The sequence below is a fragment of the Orcinus orca genome, chromosome 1 (assembly GCF_937001465.1).
Source record: "Orcinus orca chromosome 1, mOrcOrc1.1, whole genome shotgun sequence".
NCBI lineage: Eukaryota > Metazoa > Chordata > Mammalia > Artiodactyla > Delphinidae > Orcinus > Orcinus orca.
The window spans coordinates 194,847,555-194,869,389 of NC_064559.1; the positions used below are offsets into that span (position 1 = coordinate 194,847,555).

The window sequence follows — 21,835 nt, forward strand, 5'->3', positions numbered from 1 at the left end:
GTCATCAAGAGACTTAATATTGCAGTTGGAGAGATAAGACTTAGACATAAAAAAATTGATAATGGGTAAGCCACAACCTTTCTTTATTAAGGATAAATTAATTAGAGTTTAGGACATTGACCTCTTTCCAAGCTCGAGATATAGTGGGACTTTTAATAATGCTGGCCTTAGAGGTTAAGAGTCTTACTTATATCAGGTGTTTATTCTGTCATCAAGGTTCAAATTATACTAATAATTATCTTTGTATAGCACTTTACAGTTTTTGAAGTGTTTCTATAGGCATTAACATGTTTGAATTTTAGGGCACCATTGTTAGGTGCAGGGACGAGAGCATTTGTCACTACTTTGTAGTTGAAACTTGAACTCAGATTTTCCTTCATATCCACCTCTTAGCGTACTAAACAACACTGCTTCTGTGATTTCACTTGCTTTATATTCAGGTCTCCATAGTAATGAATTATGTTTTGATAAGTTCCATTTTGGAATAAACCCAATATTTTTTAAACTGAAAAAGCTATATTTTCCATTACTTTTTATTATTCATAAGGAGTTGAATGAACTTGATTTTTTGTTTTTAAAAACTGAAGGACTGAAGAATTTGATCTTAGGTGGTTTCTTGAGTTTGAATTAAAATATCCCATTTAATTCTCATGGATTCAGCAAACATTTATCAAATGTCTTTTATGTGCCAGTCTTAATGCAGGGGGAGGGAGATGTTTAGGGTGAGGCGGGGCAGAGGGGGAAGACTTAAGAATGAAAGTGTTACCATGAAAAAAGCAAGAATTTAAAGTCAGGTAGACCTGCATTCAAATCCCAGCCTGCTACTTATTTATTAGTTGCAATTGCTTAACTTCTCAGAGTTTCAATTTCCTAATCTATAAAATGAGGATAATAATACCTATTTTGTAGGACTGTTTTGAGGATTATGGTGATGTTTATAAAGCATGTAAAGTACGTGCTTTATAGGATATTATTTACCATAACGAATGAATAGACAAGTGTGTGTGGTGAGAGCTGAGTTTTTTTTTTTTTTCTTTTTTGCGGTACTTGGGCCTCTCACTGTTGTGGCCTCTCCCGTTGCAGAGCACAGGCTCCAGACGTGCAGGCTCAGCGGCCATGGCTCACGGGCCCAGCCGGTCCTCGGCATGTGGGGTCTTCCCAGACCGGGGTACGAACCTGCGTCCCTTGCATCGGCCGGTGGACTCTCAACCACTGCGCCACCAGGGAAGCCCCGAGAGCAGAGTTTTGACAGAAAGTGTTTGGCTGACCTAATGTAGAATAGAGTGAGGTGATTTTGGCTGCCAACATACTATGTTCTGCTTTTGTTGAAACTTGCAGCTCTCACATTGGTGTTTGCCAACGTTGTATTTGACTTCTCATATAATAGAAGCCAAGTCATTCCCAAGGAGTGTAAGTCATTTGGAAACATCTGTAGGCTAGACTTTTAAAATTCTGTTGTAGTTTAGTTGGAAAAACATCTCACATTACCATAGGGTAGTGAAAGTCATGTGGCGGGGAGCCTCCCTGGGCTGACGCCTAGATTTAATTTTCTGAATGATGTAACCATCAAAAGGAAGAATAATTACCAACTAGGGTGTAAAGTTCTATGACAGTAAGTATAGCTGGTAAACTGAATAGGATGAAAGACCAAGAGCCTGCTTCGTTTTCTTTCTTTTTTTTTTTTTTTTAAATTTTATCTATTTATATTTTTTGCTACGTTGGGTCTTCGTTGCTGCGCGCGGGCTTTCCCTACTTGCAGAGAGCGGGGGCTACTCTTCGTTGCGGTGCGCGGGCTTCTCATTGCAGTGACTTCTCTTGTTGTGGAGCACAGGCTTCAGTAGTTGTGGCTCGCGGGCTCTAGAGCGCAGTATCAGTAGTTGTGGCGCACGGGCTTAGTCACTCCGCGGCATGTGGGATCTTCCCGGACCAGGGTTCGAACCCATGTCCCTTGCATTGGCAGGCGGATCCTTAACCACTGTGCCACCAGGGAAGCCCCTGCGCCACCAGGGAAGCCCTTGCTTTGTTTTCTGAAATGGTGCTTTATTCATTTATAAACATTTATCGAGTACCTACTGTATGCTAGGCACTGTTACGGTGCTAGGAATACAATGGTAGCGGGGTTCAGGACCCCGTTTTCTTTAAAAAAAGTTTTTTTTGATGTGGACCATTTTTTTTAAAGTCGTTATTGAATTTGTTACAATATTGCTTCTGTGTTACGTTTCGGTTTTTTGGACGCCAGGCATGTGGGATCTTAGCTCCCCAACCAGGGATTGAACCCACACCCCCTGCATTGGAAGGTGAACTCTTTTTTTTTTTTTTTAGAAGGTGAACTCTTAACTACTGGATCACCAGGGAAGTCTTCCCCACGCATCCCCCACCCCCTCCATTTTCTAATAGAACTTACATTCCAGTGAGGGAGAGGGTAAATAAATATTAAATATAAAATACAATGAATCTCAGGTAATGCTAAGTACCATGAAGAGAAATAAAGCAGGAGAAACAAGTAGCAAGTTAGAGAAGGGGTGCCTACTTTTAGATAGGCTCTCTCTTTAGGTAGGATGACACAGAATACTTATCTGAGAGGTTTCAGAATGAAGCCAGCGAGTGACCCTCTAAGATAAGGAGCAAGGCTCTTTGGTATAAGGAGTGGAGATAGCTCTGACTTGAGAAGTTGCTTTAGAAGGTGAAAGGGAGGATTACCTTGTTAAGTGATTGAAATCAGCCCATATTAATTCTCAAGTGTCTGCTGAAGGGAAAGGAGTAGGTCTAGTTCTGTTGAAAATCAGTCTGCATGCCATCTTTGGAATACATACTGTAGATTACACCGCTCCAGAAAATGTACATTTAGGTGTCTAGGAGACCTAACAATTTTTTTCCCCTTATAGTATTTTTAAAAGTATAGTGTTTGAGCCATCTGTATCAGAATACAAATGCAAACTGATGTGCACAACAGGTCCAATTAACCAGAATATTTGTGGATGGTAACTGGGAATTTGTGATTTTAACAAGTAATTCCATATCCATACTGAGGTTTGAAAATTACTGTTTGTTATCTTGCTGATAGAAATCATCTTCATTTCAGGCTTAGTGGGTGGGCATGCTAATTTCCTGCTTTTTTAAGATTCATTACTTTTCATCATCTATGCTGGAGCTTACATTTCCTTTTGCCTTGATTTAGTTCTTGGCTTTAATCTCTGATATACTACAGCTTCCTCATTAAGATGTGTTGATGTGACAGCAGAAAATGAAACTCTTATCCTCTTTGCTTACATTATTTTGCATTTTCACCATCAGCCACATCCCTGGGAAGGAGCAACCACTGAACAAGAACACTGCGCTGGCCATATAGACTGATATGATTTAGGACAAAGCTTGCTTACGCTCAGTAGTGTTTTCATTTTCTGTTAATTGAAAATTCTAGTTTTTTGTGATTAAAGTTTTTTATTTCTTTATAGCTCTTTAAATCTCTAACATGCAAGATGCTAAATGAAAGAAAAAACAAACAGAATGAGGATATTGAGAAAGTATTTAATATGTTTAATAGTAGACACTCAGTAAATATTCAGTTTGATTTCAAGGGAGGGGATGGAAACAATCAACAATGGCAAATTTAATCATCTGTAGATGGTCAAACCAGTTCCTAAAGAGGCATCACAGCCAACATTCTAGTGGGCACAGTGTAGAAGAAAGTGTGCACTGTTTCCCCCATGTTTAATTGTAGTGATACCACTGATGTTCATTGTCAGGTTGTGGGAAGACTGGTAGCTGGGAAGACTGGTAGCTTGGAAGCCCATCTGCCAGGACCCATCTCCAGGCTGGTGGTCAGGCTTAAGAATTTTGTACCTTGCCTTTTGGGTACTGTTATGGCTAGTGTCTTCCTTTAGTAGGGGCCTCTTGGAAAGAGGTTGAGCCTTTTAGAACTTGAAAGGGTCTTTGAATGAATGAAAGTCTATACTTTTCATTTTACTGTTAAAGAAAAAGATTCAGAGAACTGAAATTTTCTCTAAGGCCTAGATACAGAATATGATCTGATAATGTGGCTTCTTTCAGTGGTGTCATACAATTGAGTCGTCTTTTAAAAATGTGCCCTCTTCCCCCAAAGGATGCCATCTTTCTATTTAAGGGTTCTTGTAGTTGTTCCATCCTAGTATTTGGTTGATTTTGATTTTGCCTGTCCAGTGATTGGGAGGCCCCATTAGGGTGTGAGTGGCAATTTGTATCTTGCTTTTAGTAAAAATTATGTAATGTTTAAGAGACAAGCTCTTTATTTTATTTAATTTGTTTATTTTTGGCTGCTTTGGGTCTTCGTTGCTGCATGCAAGCTTTCTCTAGTTGCGGCGAGCAGGGGCTACTCTTCGTTGCAGTGTGCAAGCTTTTCATTGCAGTGGCTTCCCTTGTTGTGGAGCATGGGCTCTAGGCACGTGGGCTTCGGTAGTTGTGGCTCGTGGGCTCAGTAGTTGTGGTGCACGGGCTCAGTTGCTCTGCGGCATGTGGGATCTTCCTGGACCAGGGCTTGAACCTGTGTGCCTGACATTAGCAGGCTGATTCCCAACCACTGCGCCACCAGGGAAGTCCCTAAGAGACAAACTCTCAAAGTTAAGGCATTTGGAGGAGCAGTAACTGGTCCCCTGAATTCTCCTCCTCCAGTAACAGAGGAGGGGAATTCACAAAGAATTGGTCTCTTTGCTTGGTACCTTTTTTCCTTTCTTTTTCCTCCCTTTTCCTTAGCTACTTGATTCCCATAAACTCAGTCTTCTGCAGAGGTATGGTGTGGCATAAGAGGCCTGAGTTGGGAGTCTGGATACCTAGGTCTTAGGTTCAGTTTTGCTCCAAGCTTCCATTTCCTGTCTTCTGGTCATATTTTCCCCATCATTAAAATGAAAATCGGGGAATTCCCTGGTGGTCCAGTGGTTAGGACTCCGCACTTCTACTGCAGGGGGCATGGGTTCAATTTCTGGTTGGGGAACTAAGATCCCATAAGCCGCGAGGTGCGGCCAAAAAAATAAAAAATAAAATGAAAATTAGGACTGGATAATTGACCCCCAAGGATTTTTCCAGCTTTGATATTCTTTGATTTCATGAATCCTGGAAGGACCACAACTTGCAGTTTGCTTTGATACACAGCATAGATTCTGCACTGGAACTTTACCACAGTGCATCTTGGGTGGTCGCAGGCTAAAGTTTTCTTTTTTCAGGAGGAATGTTTCTGAGAGTGTGGATTTTATAGATAAGCCAGTTTTTGTTTTGTTTTGTTTTGTTTTAAAGAGATAAAAGGATAAAAATAGGAGTGAGAGAAGACTTGAAAGTTGGATCTGTGGTAAGTACGTTATGTATATCCCAAGTAACTGTTTTACAATAGCAAATGCTTTATTACATCTATATAGGGTGGCAGAGTATTGTGGCATTCTCCTGAGGCTATTGCAGGGAACAAGGGGCCAAAAGGAAGTTCAAAGTCCATGTTAGTTTCCACCTTTGGAAAAGGAGTGTTAGTTTACCCTAGGGCCTGAGAGGAGGAGAACTGCTGATGATTTGAGCACCTGTCTCAGCACTTTATGACTAGAAAATCTGCAGTTTATGCCTGACTTGTTTGGCTTAAATTATGGAAGCTTGTTTCCCCTGAACATGTCACTTCCACCCTAGGACAGACTAGTGATTCCTGTGGGATACTCAGAGCTCTTTGGGTATTTATCTGTCCCCAGAGCAGGCTTGATTGTTATGTTGTAAGGTGGAAAGATACAGTCTGCTCTGTATTGGAAACCATTCACCCTTATGCTTTATTCTTCTAAGTGGGTGGGGTTCCTTCTATTCCTGCCTGAATGAAAAGCATTTAGCCAACTTCCTGATCATGCCCTGTCTTGTCCTTCATTTTTTCTTTGCTTTTCATTATTCTTTGCTGCAGCTCAGCCCATCATCCATTTGCAGCTCTACACAAGGCAGGAGCCACAAGCTTTGTACATGCTTATTATTAGAAAAGAAACTTAAAAAAGCTTGAGTTAGGAAAGGGTTTTTGTCTCTTGCAGTAGTCACAGGATTAGGATGAAGGGGGAAGCTGAGGGACATGGGGAGACTTGGTTCCAATAAAACACTGTAGATTAAATGAAGGATTTGAGGAAATGGAACTTCGGGTAGCTGACAGGGCAAAAATACTTGAGGAATGCTCCGGATTTGATAAATAGGTTATTTTTAGTTTGCAGAAAAAGAGTAGTTTCATCAGTGTAGTGGAATCTTGCAGTTGTGTTTGTAACCTAAACTAATCGGCTTAGGCTATGCCGGAAAAGTGTCGGGTGGCATGTTAATTTCCTCCTCACTTTTAGTATTGCCTGATTTAACTCCTGCAGTCCTGTGCCTGGACCTCAGGGCAGTGGTAGTGGGGAGTAATTACCCGAATGCTTGCACTTGGGCTATAGATCTCTGCTGTGGGTGTAATGCAGTGCTTAGATCCAGTGTTCCCTTGTGGGACCCCAAGCATGACTTTGGGTGGTACTGCCTTAAAGTCTGACTTGCTGTTTTTCCAATTAATTTGGCATTCTCTATCCATTTCTCTTGGTTCCTGGTTATTTCATTCTGCTTTAAGTGATTTTTAATGGATTTTGAGCTCTCAGTTATCATTCACACAGTTCACCTTTATTGAGTTCCCACTCAAATGTGTGCCTGCCAATATTGTAGATGCTGTGTTCTTTGGTGTTTGTTTCTTAGAGACTCTAGATTTTATATGTTATTCTTTTGAAGAATGTCAGCTTGTTAATTACTTAAAGTATTTAATAACTTAAGTACTTAAATTAAAAAAGTATTTAAATTTTTAATTTTGGGAAAGACAGTTTATATAAATTACAGGGTCAGAAAAACATGGTCCAGTTTTAGTTTGGGTACAGTATGCTCGTTTATATAGGAGATGGACCGTCTTAACTGGAAGATGTGACCTTTGCCCTTGAAGAATTTGCAATGGTGAGGAGAAAACAATAGACAGTACAAATTATTGAAGAAAATATAAAAGCAAGTACAAACTAAATCAGTTGTGCATAACTGCCTGAGTATTGTAGGGCCGTTTGGTTAGTAGGGTTTATACCTCCCTGCTGGAGCAAGTTTTTCTCTTATTTCTTTAGCTTTATACACAAGGATGTCAGCTAGAAGCTTTTGAGTGTGGCTGTTTGTAGACTTGGGATTTTTCTACTTGGGCTGGACTTATTTTTTGCTTAACATAGAAATCATATAAGTGATTCTCATAGAGACAAGGAAAATTTAAGAGGTAGTCAGCTCAATAAAGCAAAAGCAGCTAGTGGACTGATCCGTCTCACTTGGGGAGGCCAGGGGAGCAGAGGTAGTGATGTTCCTGTTTCTCCTCCCTCTGGGCTCGGAAGAAAGAGGGTACATATTGAAAGCCCTCCTTTAGTTAATTTCAGTTTACCTTAGGTCAGCAAATTATTTAAAATATGAGCCTCAGTTTGCTCATTATATAAAATGGATTTGATAATACCTTCTTACAGACTTGTTATGAGGATTAATTGAGATTATGGGACTGCAAGTACTTTGAACTATGAAATAATGTATAAGCATTAGATATTATTAGGAGGTATGTTATTTGGGGAGGAGGAGGCATAGACTTTTGAGGCCTTCTGGTAGGACAACACTAGGGAGCCTTTCTGATGATTCTGGATATTTTAGAATCTGGACTCCCTTTAGTTGGTATCAATAAGGAAAATAATATTATTCAGTGTTATTTGAAAGGGGTGTATATGTGGGAAATGAATCATTCTTTCTTATAAGTCTATATAAGTGTATCTGTACTTATAAGAACATAAGTATAGGCACTCATAGTTTTCAGCTATTTAGCTATTGAACATTTACTGAGTTATTATTATGTGCTAAGTTCTATGCATGTGCTTGGATTCAGAGATGATATACATAATCCTGGCCTTTTAAGAGCTCTAGGTTTGGTGGGAAGAGATAAACCAGTAGATAATTATAGTATAGAATGGTAAGTGCTATGCTAGAGATAAACCTAGGGTCCTTCAAAAGGGCTTGTTTTTACTTGATTCCTCTCACTTACCTCTCCAGACTGTTTAAAAACTGTAATAGATCTTAGTGGGGTCTGGAGAAAAGCAGCAGTTTGCCTAAGGCCAAGCCCATAGCTAGCCAGTAATAAGCTAGAACTAGAATCTGAGTTGTCATACTCACTGTCTCTTTCAGCTATGTTCTTAGCTCCATCAGCACTGACCTCAGTTTTCCTCCCTTGTCCTGAATTCTTACTCTTCTAAGAGGTGCCTCTCGCCTTACTCCCCGCACCACCATCTTTCCAAGCTTCTGTTTTTATTACCTTGTTTCACAGTTACTATTGCAGTGGAAGTAGGAAGACCTGCGAGTCTTTTTTTTTTTTTAAAATATTTATTTATTTATTTGGCTGTACTGGGTCTTAGTTGTCCCACGCGGGATCTTCGTTGCCCCGTGTGGGATCTTCGTTGCCATGTGCAGGGTCTTTAGTTGTGGCATGTGGGATCATTAGTTGCGACATGAGGTACCTTTTGGTTGCAGCAGGCAGGGTCTTTAGTTGCGGCATGTGGGGTCTTTAGTTGCGGCATGTGAACCCTTAGTTGCAGCATGTGGGATCTAGTTTCCTGACCAGGGATGGAACGTGGGCCCCCTGCATTGGGAATGTGGGCCCCCTGCATTGGGAGTGTGGAGTCTTAGCCACTAGACCACCAGGGAAGTCCAAGACCTGGGAGTCTTGGTAGGTAGAAGTTTGTTGAGGTAGAAGAACAGTTCTTAGCGTTGACTGCACGTTAGGATTGCTTACAGAGCTTTTGTAAAACACTGGTATGTAAGATTCTGATTTTTACTCTAATGTTTGTTTGTTATTGAATATATCTAAAGTACACAAAATTTTCAGTAAAATACTCAGTGAATTTTTATATGTGTAAATAGTCATGTGAAGACTACTCACAGGGATTTATCTGGTGGTGCAGTGGTTAAGAATACACCTGCCAATGCAGGGGACACGGGTTCAATCCTTGGTCTGGGAAGATCCCACATGCGGTGGAGCAACTAAGCCTGTGTGCTGCAACTACTGAGCCTGCATTTTAGAGCCTGCGAGCCACAACTGCTGAGCCTGCATGCCCTAGAGCCCACGTGCCTCATCTACTGAGCCCACGTCCCTCAACTACTGAAGCCCGCATGCTCTAGGGCCTGTGTGCCGCAACTACTGAGCTCATGTGCCGCAGCTACTGAAGCCCTTGCGCCTAGAGCCCGTGTTCTGCAACAAGAGAAGCCACTGCAATGAGAAGCCTGTGCACCACAACAAAGAGTAGCCCCGCTCACCACAACTAGAGGAAGCCTGTGCGCAGCAATGAAGACCCAACACAGCCAAAAAAAAAATAACAACAAAAAACAAAAGACTACTCACATCAAGATATGCTCTGGATCAAAATATAGAAGATTTCCAAAACTCCAGAAGGCTCCCTCATGCTTCTTCCTCATCAGTTACTGGCTGCCCAAGTAGTCACTTATTCTGACTTCTATTTCCATTGATTAGCTTTGTCTATTCTTGAGTTTCATATAAGTAGAATCAGATAGCATGCACTCTTTTTGGGTCTGGATTTTTTTGCTCAGTATCATATCTGGTATTCATCCATGTTGCATTCATTCATCTAGTATGTAATAGCTCATTGTTTGGATGTACCACAATTATTTATTTATTCTACTGTTACGGGACTTTTGGGACAGTTTTGGCTATATGACAAAGCTGCCATGAACATTCTTAGTGTTGTACATGTCTTTTTGGTAGACAGGCACTCATTTCTGTTGGATATATACCTAGGAATAGGATTGCTGGATCATATGCTCAGCTTTGGTAGAAGCTGATAAAGAGTTTTATAGTTGTACCTAGGTGTCAGCATTAAAAAAAGTATTTTTTTATTATGAAGATTTCAAACATTCGCAAAGCTGGAGAGGCTAATACAGTGAACCTATATGTATCTATCTAGATTCAATAATTTTCAAGATTTTGCTACATTTGCTTCATTTGTTGAAGAACTTTAAAGCAAATCCCAGATATCATGTAATTTTACCCCACATACTTTAATACGCATCTTTAAATATGGACATTTTCTCACATAACTGTGCCATTATGAAATTTAATGATGTTAACAAATCCTTAATATCTAAGTCCTAGGTCATAATCAAATTCCCTTGATTGTCTCAAAAATGTCTTTGCAGTTAGTTTGTTAGAATAAGGATCCACCCAGAGTCCACACATTAAGTTATGTTTCTTAAGTTTCTTTACATCTAGAGTGGTCCCTCTTCCCCTGCTCCCCCATCCCTTGCCTTTTTCGAATCATTGACCTCTTATAGAAATTGAGTCAGTTATCAGACAGTAGTGATAGTTTTGCAAGGTCCCCAGGTTTTTCTAATATTTAGCCAGAGTTGAAAACCCCTTAGATAGAGTATTATCTCAGGACTATTCATAAAGAGAGGGTGAAGGGTAGGGGGTAGAATATAAATATTGTGTGGGTGATTGAAGTTATCATGACAGATTAGAGCATGGACATCTTATACAATAGAAGTGGGATGTGGCAGTAGCAATGGTGATGTACCTCAAGGAAGAGTGTGGGAACTAGTTACTGAGTTTGCATTTGTCTATCCTCATTTCACTTTATTGTGTGAATCTTCTTGTTTAGTAGGAACTTCAAAGATTGATTCTCTAACCGAAGAATCAGAGACTCTGACAAGAAAAAGCAGATATGATTTCTTCCCTGTTGAAGTTCTTTTCTTGTGGAACTGTAGACCATGAAATTTTCTTTTTTAATTAGCTGAACAAAACTGGAAATTAGAAAATAGGTCATTCATACCAATTGAGATACTTGAGGCATAATGAAAGAAAACTGTAAGTGATTAAAAAATTAAGTTTGTACACAGCATAGGGAGGAAATGTTAAAATACCTATACTGGCCAAAGGCTGGTGTGTCCTAAGGGTGGCCACAATAAAGTACAACAGGTGATGGTTTCCTACACGAGGAAGCCTTAGGGTGGTTCCTCCTACTTTCTGCCAAGTACCTTCTAGCAGTTAGCCATCGTATCACTCGATTCTCTTCACCTCCTAGGGCCAAATTGTCCAAGTAATCTTATTTTAACTAACTTATCAGATGTGGGTGCTCAACAGAGTTTTTGTGGGAAAGTGATAATGTAGGTCACTGGCATGGATTGAAATGGTATATTCAGTTCAGGAAACCTAGGGAGGTGTTGTGGGATCGTAGATCGTCGGAACTTAGAAGCGCCCTTGGGTTCTTGGATTTCGCCCATCCCTCCCTGCAAGAAGGCTTTTTGTTATAGAGAATTTCAAATTTCAACGAAAGGAAACTTCATAACGAACTCCCACGTACCCATACACAATTGCAGCAGTTATAAACTATGGCTGATGTTGTTTCATCTATACCCTCACTCACTTAACCCCATCTGTATTATTATTATTATTTTTAATTAATTAATTAATTTATTTATTTTTGGTTGTGTTGGGTCTTCGTTTCTGTGCGAGGGCTTTCTCCAGTTGCGGCGAGTGGCGGGCACTCTTCATCGCGGTGCGCGGGCCTCTCACTATCGCGGCCTCTCTTGTTGCGGAGCACAGGCTCCAGATGCGCAGGCTCAGCAGTTGTGGCTCACGGGCCCAGTTGCTCCACGGCATGTGAGATCTTCCCAGACCAGGGCTCGAACCCGTGTCCCCTGCATTGGCAGGCAGATTCTCAACCACTGCGCCACCAGGGAAGCCCTCCTGTATTATTTTGAAGCAAATTCCAGACGTATCATCTGTAAGCATTTCGGTATGTATCTTTAAGAGTTAACAGCTTTTTAAATTTAAAAGAACCCACAACATCACATCAGAAATTTCACAGGAGGGACTTGCTCACCTCCAGTGTGCCTGGGGAAGGACCAGCTTCAGAGTTCTCTCAGTGGTCATCGGTAAGATTCAGTTCCTCCAGGACATGGGAGTGAGGCCCTCAGTTCCTTGCCGGTTGGTGGGTGGAGGCCACCTTCAGTTCCTTGCCACATGGACCTCTCCAGCATAGCAGCTAGCTTCATCAAAGCAAGCAAGAGGTGGCGAGAGCAAGAGAGAGGCAACAAGAAAAAATTCAGTCTTTTCTACCTAATCTCAGAAGTGACATCTCATAACTCTTGCCATATTCTCTTCATTAGAAGTAAGTCATTAGGTCCAGCCCACACTCAAGGGAGGAGCCCCCATAGAACTTGGATACTAGGAGGTGGACATCCCTGGGAGCCGTTTTAGAAGATCCCCCCCGCCACACTCCCTGAGATGAGCTTAGAGTCTAGGTCTGGCTAGCTGTCAACATATTTGCCTTTTTACCACATTATTGATGTCACTGGGGAGAAAAGGGCCTTTAACTCCTGCATTCCATTTACCTCTATCCGTGTAATAACTGTTATACAGTTTCCTGTGACAGTCTGATAAATGTCATGTTTATATATGTCAGTAACCAGAGGCAGTTGTTAAAAATCGTAGGTAGGATAGGTTGATTGGCTCTGAGCTTTTTTTACCTTGATCAAGAAATGAACCAGTCACCAGTCCTTAAAAAAATATAGACTATGTGTTTCACATTTTGCCAGGCCTATGGAGCTACAAAAGGAATATAAAAGGATAAGAAGATAGTCTATAATTATTGTGTGGTATGGACAATAAGTGCAAAAAATGAGAAATCAGCAATAAATCAATTCAGCCAGTACTTTTTGAGTACTTTCTATGTACAAAGCTCCATGTTAAGTGCTGTGGGGAATATAAAACTCATTTAAGACAACCTTCTGCTCTCTCCTTAGGAGATAATATAAGATAAAGCTATAATGCAAAGTAGAGTGGAAATTGCTCAAGTAGGGAGACAAAGTGCTTTGAGAGTATAGGATAGAGAGGCTTAGAATGTCCAAGCCAAGAGGGCCCTTAGAGATCATCAGGTGTCATGGTCTTTACCATTTTGGGGACATGGAGCCACTTAGCCAGAGAAGTTCAAGAAACCTTGCTAAGATAAGGGAATCAAGTGGAATTAGAATATAAATTTTTCTGCTGCCAGGGACAGAGGGACTTGGGTTGGAAATAGGTAGCCTTGGGTCATAGTATAGAGTACTCCAGAGCTGGGGACTTTTTCAGTCAAACTTACACCTAAACTGGCCAAACGTAGACTGTGTAACTGCTTTGTATACCTATAATATAACAATAACCATGTTTTATAGTGTGCAGAGTACTTTCACATACATTATTTCATTTGATCCTTTCAGTCTTGTAGTGAAGACAGATTGTTATTTTTGTCTTACAAATGAGGAAACTTTGAGTAAGAGTTTCTCTGAGTAAGAGAATTAGAATAATCCTACAAGGGTCCAGAACTAATAAATTGGAGAGTCAAGACTAGAACTCAGGACTCCATTGCCCTTTGTACAGCCCAGTATGTGTGTGAGTATAAGTGCTATTTTGCTTTTTTTAATACTGAAGACATTGACTTGAGACTTGTTGGCAAGCATGACTTACTAAAAGAGCATGATACAGAGACACAGCCTTAGCTGCAAAGAAGGAAGGAACTTGGAGGGGGACCCAGGAGAACCTGGCAGGGAGCCTGACTGTTTGTGGACTCCTCCCTGCCCTTTCAGATGCTGCTTGGTTACACCTCTGGCCCCACCCATCCACCTCTCTTAGTACTTCTTTAAAACTCTTTCGGTTGGAACTGGGCAAGTTAATTTCTCAAGGTTCCTCTCCTTTTCCTGGTACAACATAGACAGAGGGAAAAAAGACACTAAATAAACTTGTGCAGAGGATGTAAGGCTTAATCAGAATGGTAATGAGAAGAGAATTGAATTAACATTTATAGGATGTGTTTTATGCTAGGCCTTATGTGCTTAGGCACGTAATGTATATTTTCATATAGCCCTTACAACACCCCCATGAAGTTTAGATATTATAATCTCTATATCCACTTGAAAACACTGAGATTGTGAAGTTTAGTCACCTAACCTGATATGTGACTGAATTATAGTGGGAACCCAGCTTCTCTCACTCCCAAGACCGTTGCCATTATAGTGTGTTGCCCGGGAAGCAGGCAGGGTGGACAGGGAGTGTGGAATGGAGACAAAGGGAAGTGCTCTAGGGGCTATAAAATGGAAAAAAAGCTTCTTGTTGGGGTAGAAATAACAGTGATCCCCATATATGCCTTGAAGTTAAAATGGCAGCAGAAAACCTTTTAACCTCAGGCCCTTTAGTAAGAAAGCCCAGTGTTCTGTCTTGACAGCACCAAGTGAAAGAATATAGAAGGGTGTTTTTATCTTGCATTGTATGTAGTAAGGGAGGTGAGATGTACATGTAAACAAAAACTTCTAGATACTCTGGGCATTTAGGAATCAGTCCAAGGGAAATGGCATCCTAAGTTGGGTGTGAGGGTGTGAGACCTTTGGGTGACTTGCAGCTTGTGAGTGCAGCAGTACTCTGATGAGTGTACCCATTAAACAGAAACAGACAGAACAACTCTGCTTCCTCAGCCCTGCATTCTCTTTAATCCATCACCTTCACTTTCAAATAGCCAAACTTTTCTAAAAAGCTGTTTATACTCACTGCCTCACTCTGCTCACTCAGCCTGCTCTAGTCTGGCTTCTGCCCTTATCATTTCACTGCAACACCTCTTGCTAAGGTGACTAATGTCCTCCATGAAGCTGAATTCAACAGATATTTTTCGTCTTTAATTTTCTCAGTGAAGTTAACACTGTTGGCCGCCCTTTTTTTCTGGAAACACTCTCTTCTCTTGGCTCCAGTGACATAACACTCTCTTGTCCTTCCTCATAGTTCTCTGTTGTTTGTGCAGGCTCATCCTCTATTCTTCAGCTATTAAATGTTCTTCTCTCCCTGGCTGTCCCCTCTCCTCATAGTGGACACTCTGCCTGGGTGATCTCATCCACCCCATTGGCTTTAGTAACCACACCTCTGTGCACATGACTCATAAATGCATGTCTCCAGCCGAAATCACTCCCCTGTGCTGTAGACTCATCTATTTATTGTCAGTCAGGCACTGTTCTAGGCCCTGGGGATATAGTGATGAGCTAGACAGGGAGTGGGGAGGAAGAGACGAGCAATAAACAAATAGACAAACTGTCAGATAAGGTTGAGTGCTAAGGTGAGCCTAAGCCAGGGTGATATGTTAGCGGGTGAGAGCTACTTTATATCGGCTGATCAAGTCTTGATAGAGGTGGTAAAATTTAAGCTGACTCTTCAATGAACGAAAGGAGCCAGCTGTACAAAGGGAAAAGGGAGCAGTGCAAAGGCCGTAAGGCAAGAATGAACAGTGTGTGCGCAAGGAACAGGAAGTGAGGAGGGGACCTGGTAGGAAATGAGGCCAGAGAAGTAGATAGGGGTCAGATCATGTAGGGCCTTGTCGGCTACGGTGAGGACTTTGGATTATTCTAAGTGAATGGGAACGCCATTAGAGATTTTGTTGTTTTTAAGCAGGATAGAGTCTTGTTCTGATTAAATTTTTAGAAATTAATTCGCCATTATTTGGAGAATGGGGACAGTTGGTAGTAGGGAGGCTTAAGGAGAGGCTACTGTAATTGGTAGGGTGAGAGTCCAGGAGCTTGGACTAGGGTGCTTAATAGCAGTGTAGAGGGCAGAGGGACAGATTCAAGAAAATTTGTAAGTAGAGTTGATAGGACTTGCTGATGGATTTGCATGTGGGATGTGAGGGAAAGAAGAATCCAGGATGATTCCAGGTGTTTGGCCTGGACAGTTGGGTGAATGGTGTGGCTGTGGACTGAGATGGGGGAAGATCTGAAGAGGAATGGGTTTGGGGAGAGAAGAGTAAAAGGTGAAGGCCATCAAGCATATGAGAATGTATGGATTTGTGATGTCGATTAGACGTCTAAGTAGAGATGTTAGGTAGCTTGTTGGATATCCTTTTGGAGTTCAGGGGGGTCAGTCCTGGAGGTAAAAGCTTTGGAAGTCATTGATATTAAGTCATGGTACTGGATGAGATTACCCAAAGAAAGGAAGGGTACAGATAAAGAAAAGAGGTCCAGGACTGTCCCTTGTCAAGCAGAGGAGAAGGAGCCGGCAAAAATGAATAAGGGAGAGCCAGGGGAGGAGTAGGAAGAAGATCAGGAAAGCGTGTTATCCTGCATCCAAGGAAGAAAGTGTTTTGACGGAGAAAGAGTGTTTATTTGTGTTAATGCTATTTAGAGGTCAAAGAGGTGACCTTAGAATTTGGCGATATTGAGGCCTTTGACCCTGACGAACAGTTCTAGTGGAATGTTGAGGATAGAAGCCTGGTTGGAGTGAACTGAGAGAATGAGAGGGGAGGAAATGAAGAGTGTAGACAACTCTTCCAGAGGTATTGCTTTGAAGAGAAGCAGAGACGTTGGGGCTGGAGCAGCTGGAGGAAGTGAGCTCAAAAGAGAGTTTATTTCAGTTTTTTTTTTTTTTTTTTTTTTTTTTGCGGTATGCGGGCCTCTCACTGCTGTGGCCTCTCCCACTGCGGAGCACAGGCTCCGGACGCACAGGCCCAGCGGCCATGGCTCACGGGCCCAACTGCTCCGTGGCATGTGGGATCCTCCCGGACCAGGGCACGAACCTGCGTCCCCTGCATCGGCAGGCGGACTCTCAACTGCTGTGCCACCAGGGAAGCCCTGTCTTGTTTTTTAAGATGGGTAATTCTAGAATCTTGCTTCTCAAATGTGGCCTCTGGATCTAATCTGTCGGGGATCAACATGTGGTAGTACTGTGTACAAGTTGTACATAGCTTACTTCACACATGACTCACTATTTGGGTTCACCAACTAACTGGTCTACCATTTGAGAAGTCCACTGATCATATGCTTGGATGTTGCAGCAATGTCACCTTGCTACACAAATGTCTGTATGCTTACTCTCAATTTCTGTACCTGTAACGGTAACAGTTTGTGAGCCAGTGCTGGTTTGTGGACCACACTTAAGAGTAGTGCCATTCTCAAGCATATTTGTATGCTGATGGGTATGAGTCTGTAAAGAGAAAAATGATGATGTAAGAGAGAGTGGGGATAACTGCATATGAAGATAAGAGGGGAGGGCTTCCCTGGTGGCACAGTGGTTGAGAGTCCGCCTGCCAATGCAGGGGACACGGGTATGTGCCCCGGTCCGGGAAGATCCCACATGCCGCGGAGCGGCTGGGCCCTTGAGCCATGGCCACTGAGCCTGTGCGTCCGGAGCCTGTGCTCCACAACGGGAGAGGCCACAACAGTGAGAGGCCCGCGTACCGCCAAAAAAAAAAAAAAAAAAAAAAAAAAAGTTAAGAGGGAATTGGATCCATAGTAGATAAGAAAGTTTGTACTTTATATACTAACAAAGAGTCTTCATTGTAGCAGTAGGGAAAGCAGAGTGCTCGTGTGTTGTTAGATTTGGAGTGGAAGATGACGGTTTCATGTTGCTTCTTGGTGGCAAAGTCATTAGCTGATGGGAGCTGGAGGCTTACTGAAAGGGAAAAAGATGTGAAAGAGTCATTTTGGGGGAATAGAAAAGTGAACCTACTAAGGGAAATGCAGCGGGATTGTTGGCAGCATTGAGGGGGCCCGTTTGAAATTTGTGGTGGTAAATTTAAAATGATACCAGTCAATGTAGTTATATTTTCTCTAGAGATACAACTTTATTTCAACTTTATAACTTTGCTGCTTTGGTGTAGGCCTGGAGAGGTTGTTAGTTTGGTTTAACAAGGATTGAAGTTTTACTAGTTGAATATGAAGAAATGAATTAAAGTTGTTTGCAAGGGACTGATTATGAGGGAAGTGAGGACACCAAGCGGGGGCATGGAATTCGTTAAATTACTTAACTTTATAGTAGTATCTGTTCAGTACTGATAATAGTATCTGTTTCACAGAGTTGTTACAAGGATTAAATTCATTCATATAAATTACCTAGAACAGTGTCTGGCACATAGGAAGTGCCCTGTATGCACCCAGTATTGTTAGCTATTATCTCTCCTGGACCACAGAACTAGCCTCCTTACTGATCTCTTGGCATCATCCTTACCTCCTTCCATCTGTTGTCCATACTAAAGCCAAAGTGATCTTTTTGAAATGTACACACGCTACATCTTTTTAACACTTAAATGACTTAAATTATTTGGGTAGTTTAATAATAATTTGGGCTCCAAAGGCCTGCATGGTATGGCCCTCTCCAGTCTCATCTCTTGTGTCTATTGGTTCTCCCTTCTTTGGTTATACAGATTTACTTTAGTTCTTCAAGCTCACTGTACTCCCTCTTCTACTTGGAACGTTCTTACTGCGAATTGGAGCCTTCCTAGACCTCCCCCAGTGGGTCACTTTCTATTAATTGTACTTCATAGATTTTATATTTAATATGCTTTTCTGTTGTACTGTACAAAATACCTCGAAGACAGTCTGTTTCTATTCACTGTTTTATCCCCAGTGCTTGTCCCAGAGCTTGATGCATGGTCAGTCAATATTAGAATGAATGAATGAATGAATGAAAAAATGAACAAACTACCCATCGACCTCATGTATGTTTGTGATGTTTGGACTGTGGATCAGGACTGACTTTTTTGAGGGTGAGATCTGAGAGATGATTCCTTAGAGAGGAGGTATAATGGAGAGGAGAAAGCAAAATTTGGGGCAGAAATATGTAGGTGAGAATCCACTTATCAGTTATCACTTATCAGCTATGTGACTTCGAACCTTTAATGTTTCCTCATTTATAAACTAAACATGATGGTATTTTCCTGATAGGTTACCATGAAGATTAAATTAGGTAATAAAAGCCCTTTGGTTCCTTTCTCCTTAGGGTGATTTCTGTGACTTGCTGTTTAACTACATTTGCCATTACTTGCTGTAATCCTTGTGGCCCCTTGATATCCTAATTATAGACTTCTAGAGGTTAAAGGCAGCTAGCATGTTCTTCTGATTCAGCCAACTTTGTTAAAGCAGGTGAATAACCAACAATCTCAGGCATGTGGTTCTGTTGCTAAACCCCACAAACATGGGCTAATTGCAAGGATGCCTGGTCTCAATTACAACCTGCTGGTTAGGGAAGGAGACAGCAGAGCCAGGTGGCCTCCTTGAGGGCCTGCATTTACACAGATATGCTGATCACAAATGAGTCTTATCAATTGTTTATTAATACTAAGTTCTTAAGTCCTTTCTTTCCAATTGCAATCTTATTTATATTTTTGGGTCTATGTTGGGTAAGGCTTCTTTAGTGAGGTGAAGAAACCCTGAAGCTCAGAGATGGGATTATTGGGTGCCAGTCCTGCCTCTGTTTCTAGCTTTCCTAAAAGGGTCACAAGTCTCTCAGTCTGTTTGCTCATCTGTCATATGGGGGATAAGAGTATCTTCTTCTCATCTTAAGAGGTACATGGGTAAAAAGTTATCCTGGGAGAATTAGAAAAAGAAAGACATTATTTTAGTAGCCCTCCATCATAGATAAGTGTTGAAACCTCTGTTATTAACACAATTTAAGAATTAATGACAGGACTTGAGAAAAGAGCACTTGCACTGGATTCTCTTCCCTGTGGGCAGGTGTGTGGGTGGGGAGGAAGGGCATGAGAAAAAGGCAGGGTTTACAGAAATGCACGTGTCTTTTGCAGCTGAACTCCAACATGGTAACCTGAGTGTGGGACGCTGGTCAGTGGTGGTGCCAGGTTAGCTTCTTTCGCCAATCCAGGTGGCACTAGGTTGACTCTCACCAAGCTGCTGGTACTCTTCAGCTCCAGTCCACCGACTGGTCCCACCCCATCCTGCTAGCAGCCTGTTTACCAGGTTGGATTTTTGTTGAAGAGACCACATAGGGCAGAAAAAAATGTTAAAAATCCCTCCTGGCTTTTTTCGCCAACAATCCTGAGAATGCTACCTCAGCAATTATAGGGGAAAACATGACGATCTCCTTGCTTCTCAGTACGCACAGTGGGGCACTAGATTTGACTCTTAGGACTTTGGATATTATGGTTATCTCAGGTGTACATTTTTATCCTGCCCTCTCATTTTCTACCTTTATACTTTTTTCTTTGCTTACATTTGAAAGAGTTAATTAGTAGATGAGGGGTGGCCTGGTCCAAAAGAATTGCAGGTAATGGTTTCTCTGTGATTCCTAGTCATTCTGGTTCTCTCTGATACCTATTTTTCTGATAACAGAAAGTAATCATTGCATACACTTAGGTGAAAGGCCTGAGGGTGGTTTTTCTAGAGACTGCGGATGACCCAGTTATTTCAGTTTGATCTACAAGTTTCATTGACTCTTTTCTCTGTCATCTCCATTCTATTCTTAAGCTTGCCCATTCAGAGAATTTTCAGATCCTGCATTTCTGTTCTAAAATTTCCACTTAAATTTTTTTCAATTTCTCTGCTTTTAATAGATGTTATAATAGCTGCTTTAATATCCTTGTCTGATAATTCCAACATCTGGGTCATCTTAGAGTTGCCGTCTCCTGATTGTCTTTTCTCTTGCAAATGGGTTTAGTTCTTTTAGTTCTTTATGTAATTTGGGATTGTGCCCTGGACATGGGTGCATGTGAATGTTATGTTGTGGAGACTCTGGCTTCTGTTGATGTTTTTGTTTTAGCAGATAGTTAAGTTGGTTAGACTCAAAATTGCATGTTCTGTCTCACCTGTGGTGGGTGGCAGTTCAAATCTCAGTCCAGTTCTTTTGTCCTTAGCTGAGGTCCTTGGACTCTGCCCCATGTGGACATGGTTCAGGGGTCAGCTGGAGATTGGGCAGAGTGTCTCACAGAACCTAGGCTCTCCATCTCAGGCTCTCTTCTTTCTTCTTATTGTCTGTGGCTTCTCTGGTCTCTCTGCCTTCTGGACAGAAAGTCTAGGGTTTAATTTTTAATTGGATCTTCAGCTGGACAACCCTCAGGTCAAAGCTCCGAAAATGGGGAATTCTTCCCCTGCCAGTCCCTTCTTCCAGTTTTTAACTTTTCTAAAATCTGCCAGCCATTGTTCACTTCAGGTAGTTGTTTTTTATATTTTATTCAGAGTGTTTAGTTGTTTATCTGTGGGAGGAGTGTACTGGAAGCAGAACTACCCAGTAGCGTTTTTATCTATTATCAAAGTGTTTTGGGAACAAAAGTGATATACATTTAAGAGAGTTTTTTTTTTTTTGGTTACATAAATTAACCCATTTAGGCTGCAGTGTTTCAAATGGTGGTGCTTCTGCTGGTCCTTCAATTCCTTCACTCTTCTGATGGCAGACTTTACTGTGGCGGCAGAAATGGTGTTGTAGGTCCAGGCACTACCAGCTACTGTTTTCATGCAGGAGCCACAGTGCCAAATGCCCACAGCTCGTCTCTTCATCTTGGCTTTGCCACAGAAGGAGCAAGTGTGCTTGGCGTGCTGGCTGATTTCAATTTTCTTCACCCTTTTCCTGAAGGAGGCACCATAATGGGTCCCATATTTACCCACCATTCTGACCTTCTTGGTGCATTTAGCCATGTCGCCGCAACCTAGGTCCGAGCCCAGAGAGTAAGAGAGCTTTAATCTTCAATCAAATGAGGATGGACTGATGCATTTCCTTAATGTGGCTTGTGAACTATCTCAGGTGGACTCAACCGGGTTCACTTCAACCAGCTTTGCAGCCTTGGGCCAGTCTCTTCTCCTTGCTGGGACTCATTTTCTCCTCTGGAAGATGAGGCAGTTGGGCTCTTCCGTGATCTGTAAGGGTCCTGTTATCTCTTCTTCTAGACAGAGAGCACATGCACACAGAACCCTCACTATCATCGCCAGCAGTAATAGCCAGGAGCACCAGAGGAGATGCCTGGGGCAGTGATGTGGCTGGATCCGCTGGGGTGAGAGGCTTTGAAGGGGCAGCACTACAGAGTTTGAGGAG

General features: G+C 41.8%; 2 protein-coding genes across 6 annotated transcripts in view; one reads left to right on the top strand and one right to left on the bottom strand.

The window, feature by feature from the left end:
* LUZP1 (leucine zipper protein 1) overlaps positions 1-21,835 on the top strand; it is an 80,923-nt gene that overhangs the window by 28,407 nt on the left and 30,681 nt on the right. Inside the window, exon 1 of one of the 5 annotated variants that reach the window (XM_049696730.1) lies at positions 11,571-11,807. The exons of the other annotated variants lie outside the window; for them this stretch is intronic. The gene's annotated coding sequence lies outside the window, so the exon portion shown is untranslated. Of the gene's footprint in view, positions 1-11,570; positions 11,808-21,835 lie in introns of those variants that run through there. 5 annotated transcript variants of the gene reach the window in all.
* On the bottom strand, positions 16,222-21,483 carry LOC101269860 (60S ribosomal protein L37a-like). The gene is made up of 3 exons (XM_012538994.3): positions 21,118-21,483; positions 16,906-17,002; positions 16,222-16,304 (listed from the first exon to the last, which is right to left on the bottom strand). The coding sequence occupies exons 1-3, from the start codon at positions 21,439-21,441 to the stop codon at positions 16,222-16,224; spliced, it is 504 nt and encodes a 167-aa protein (XP_012394448.2). The 5' UTR covers positions 21,442-21,483.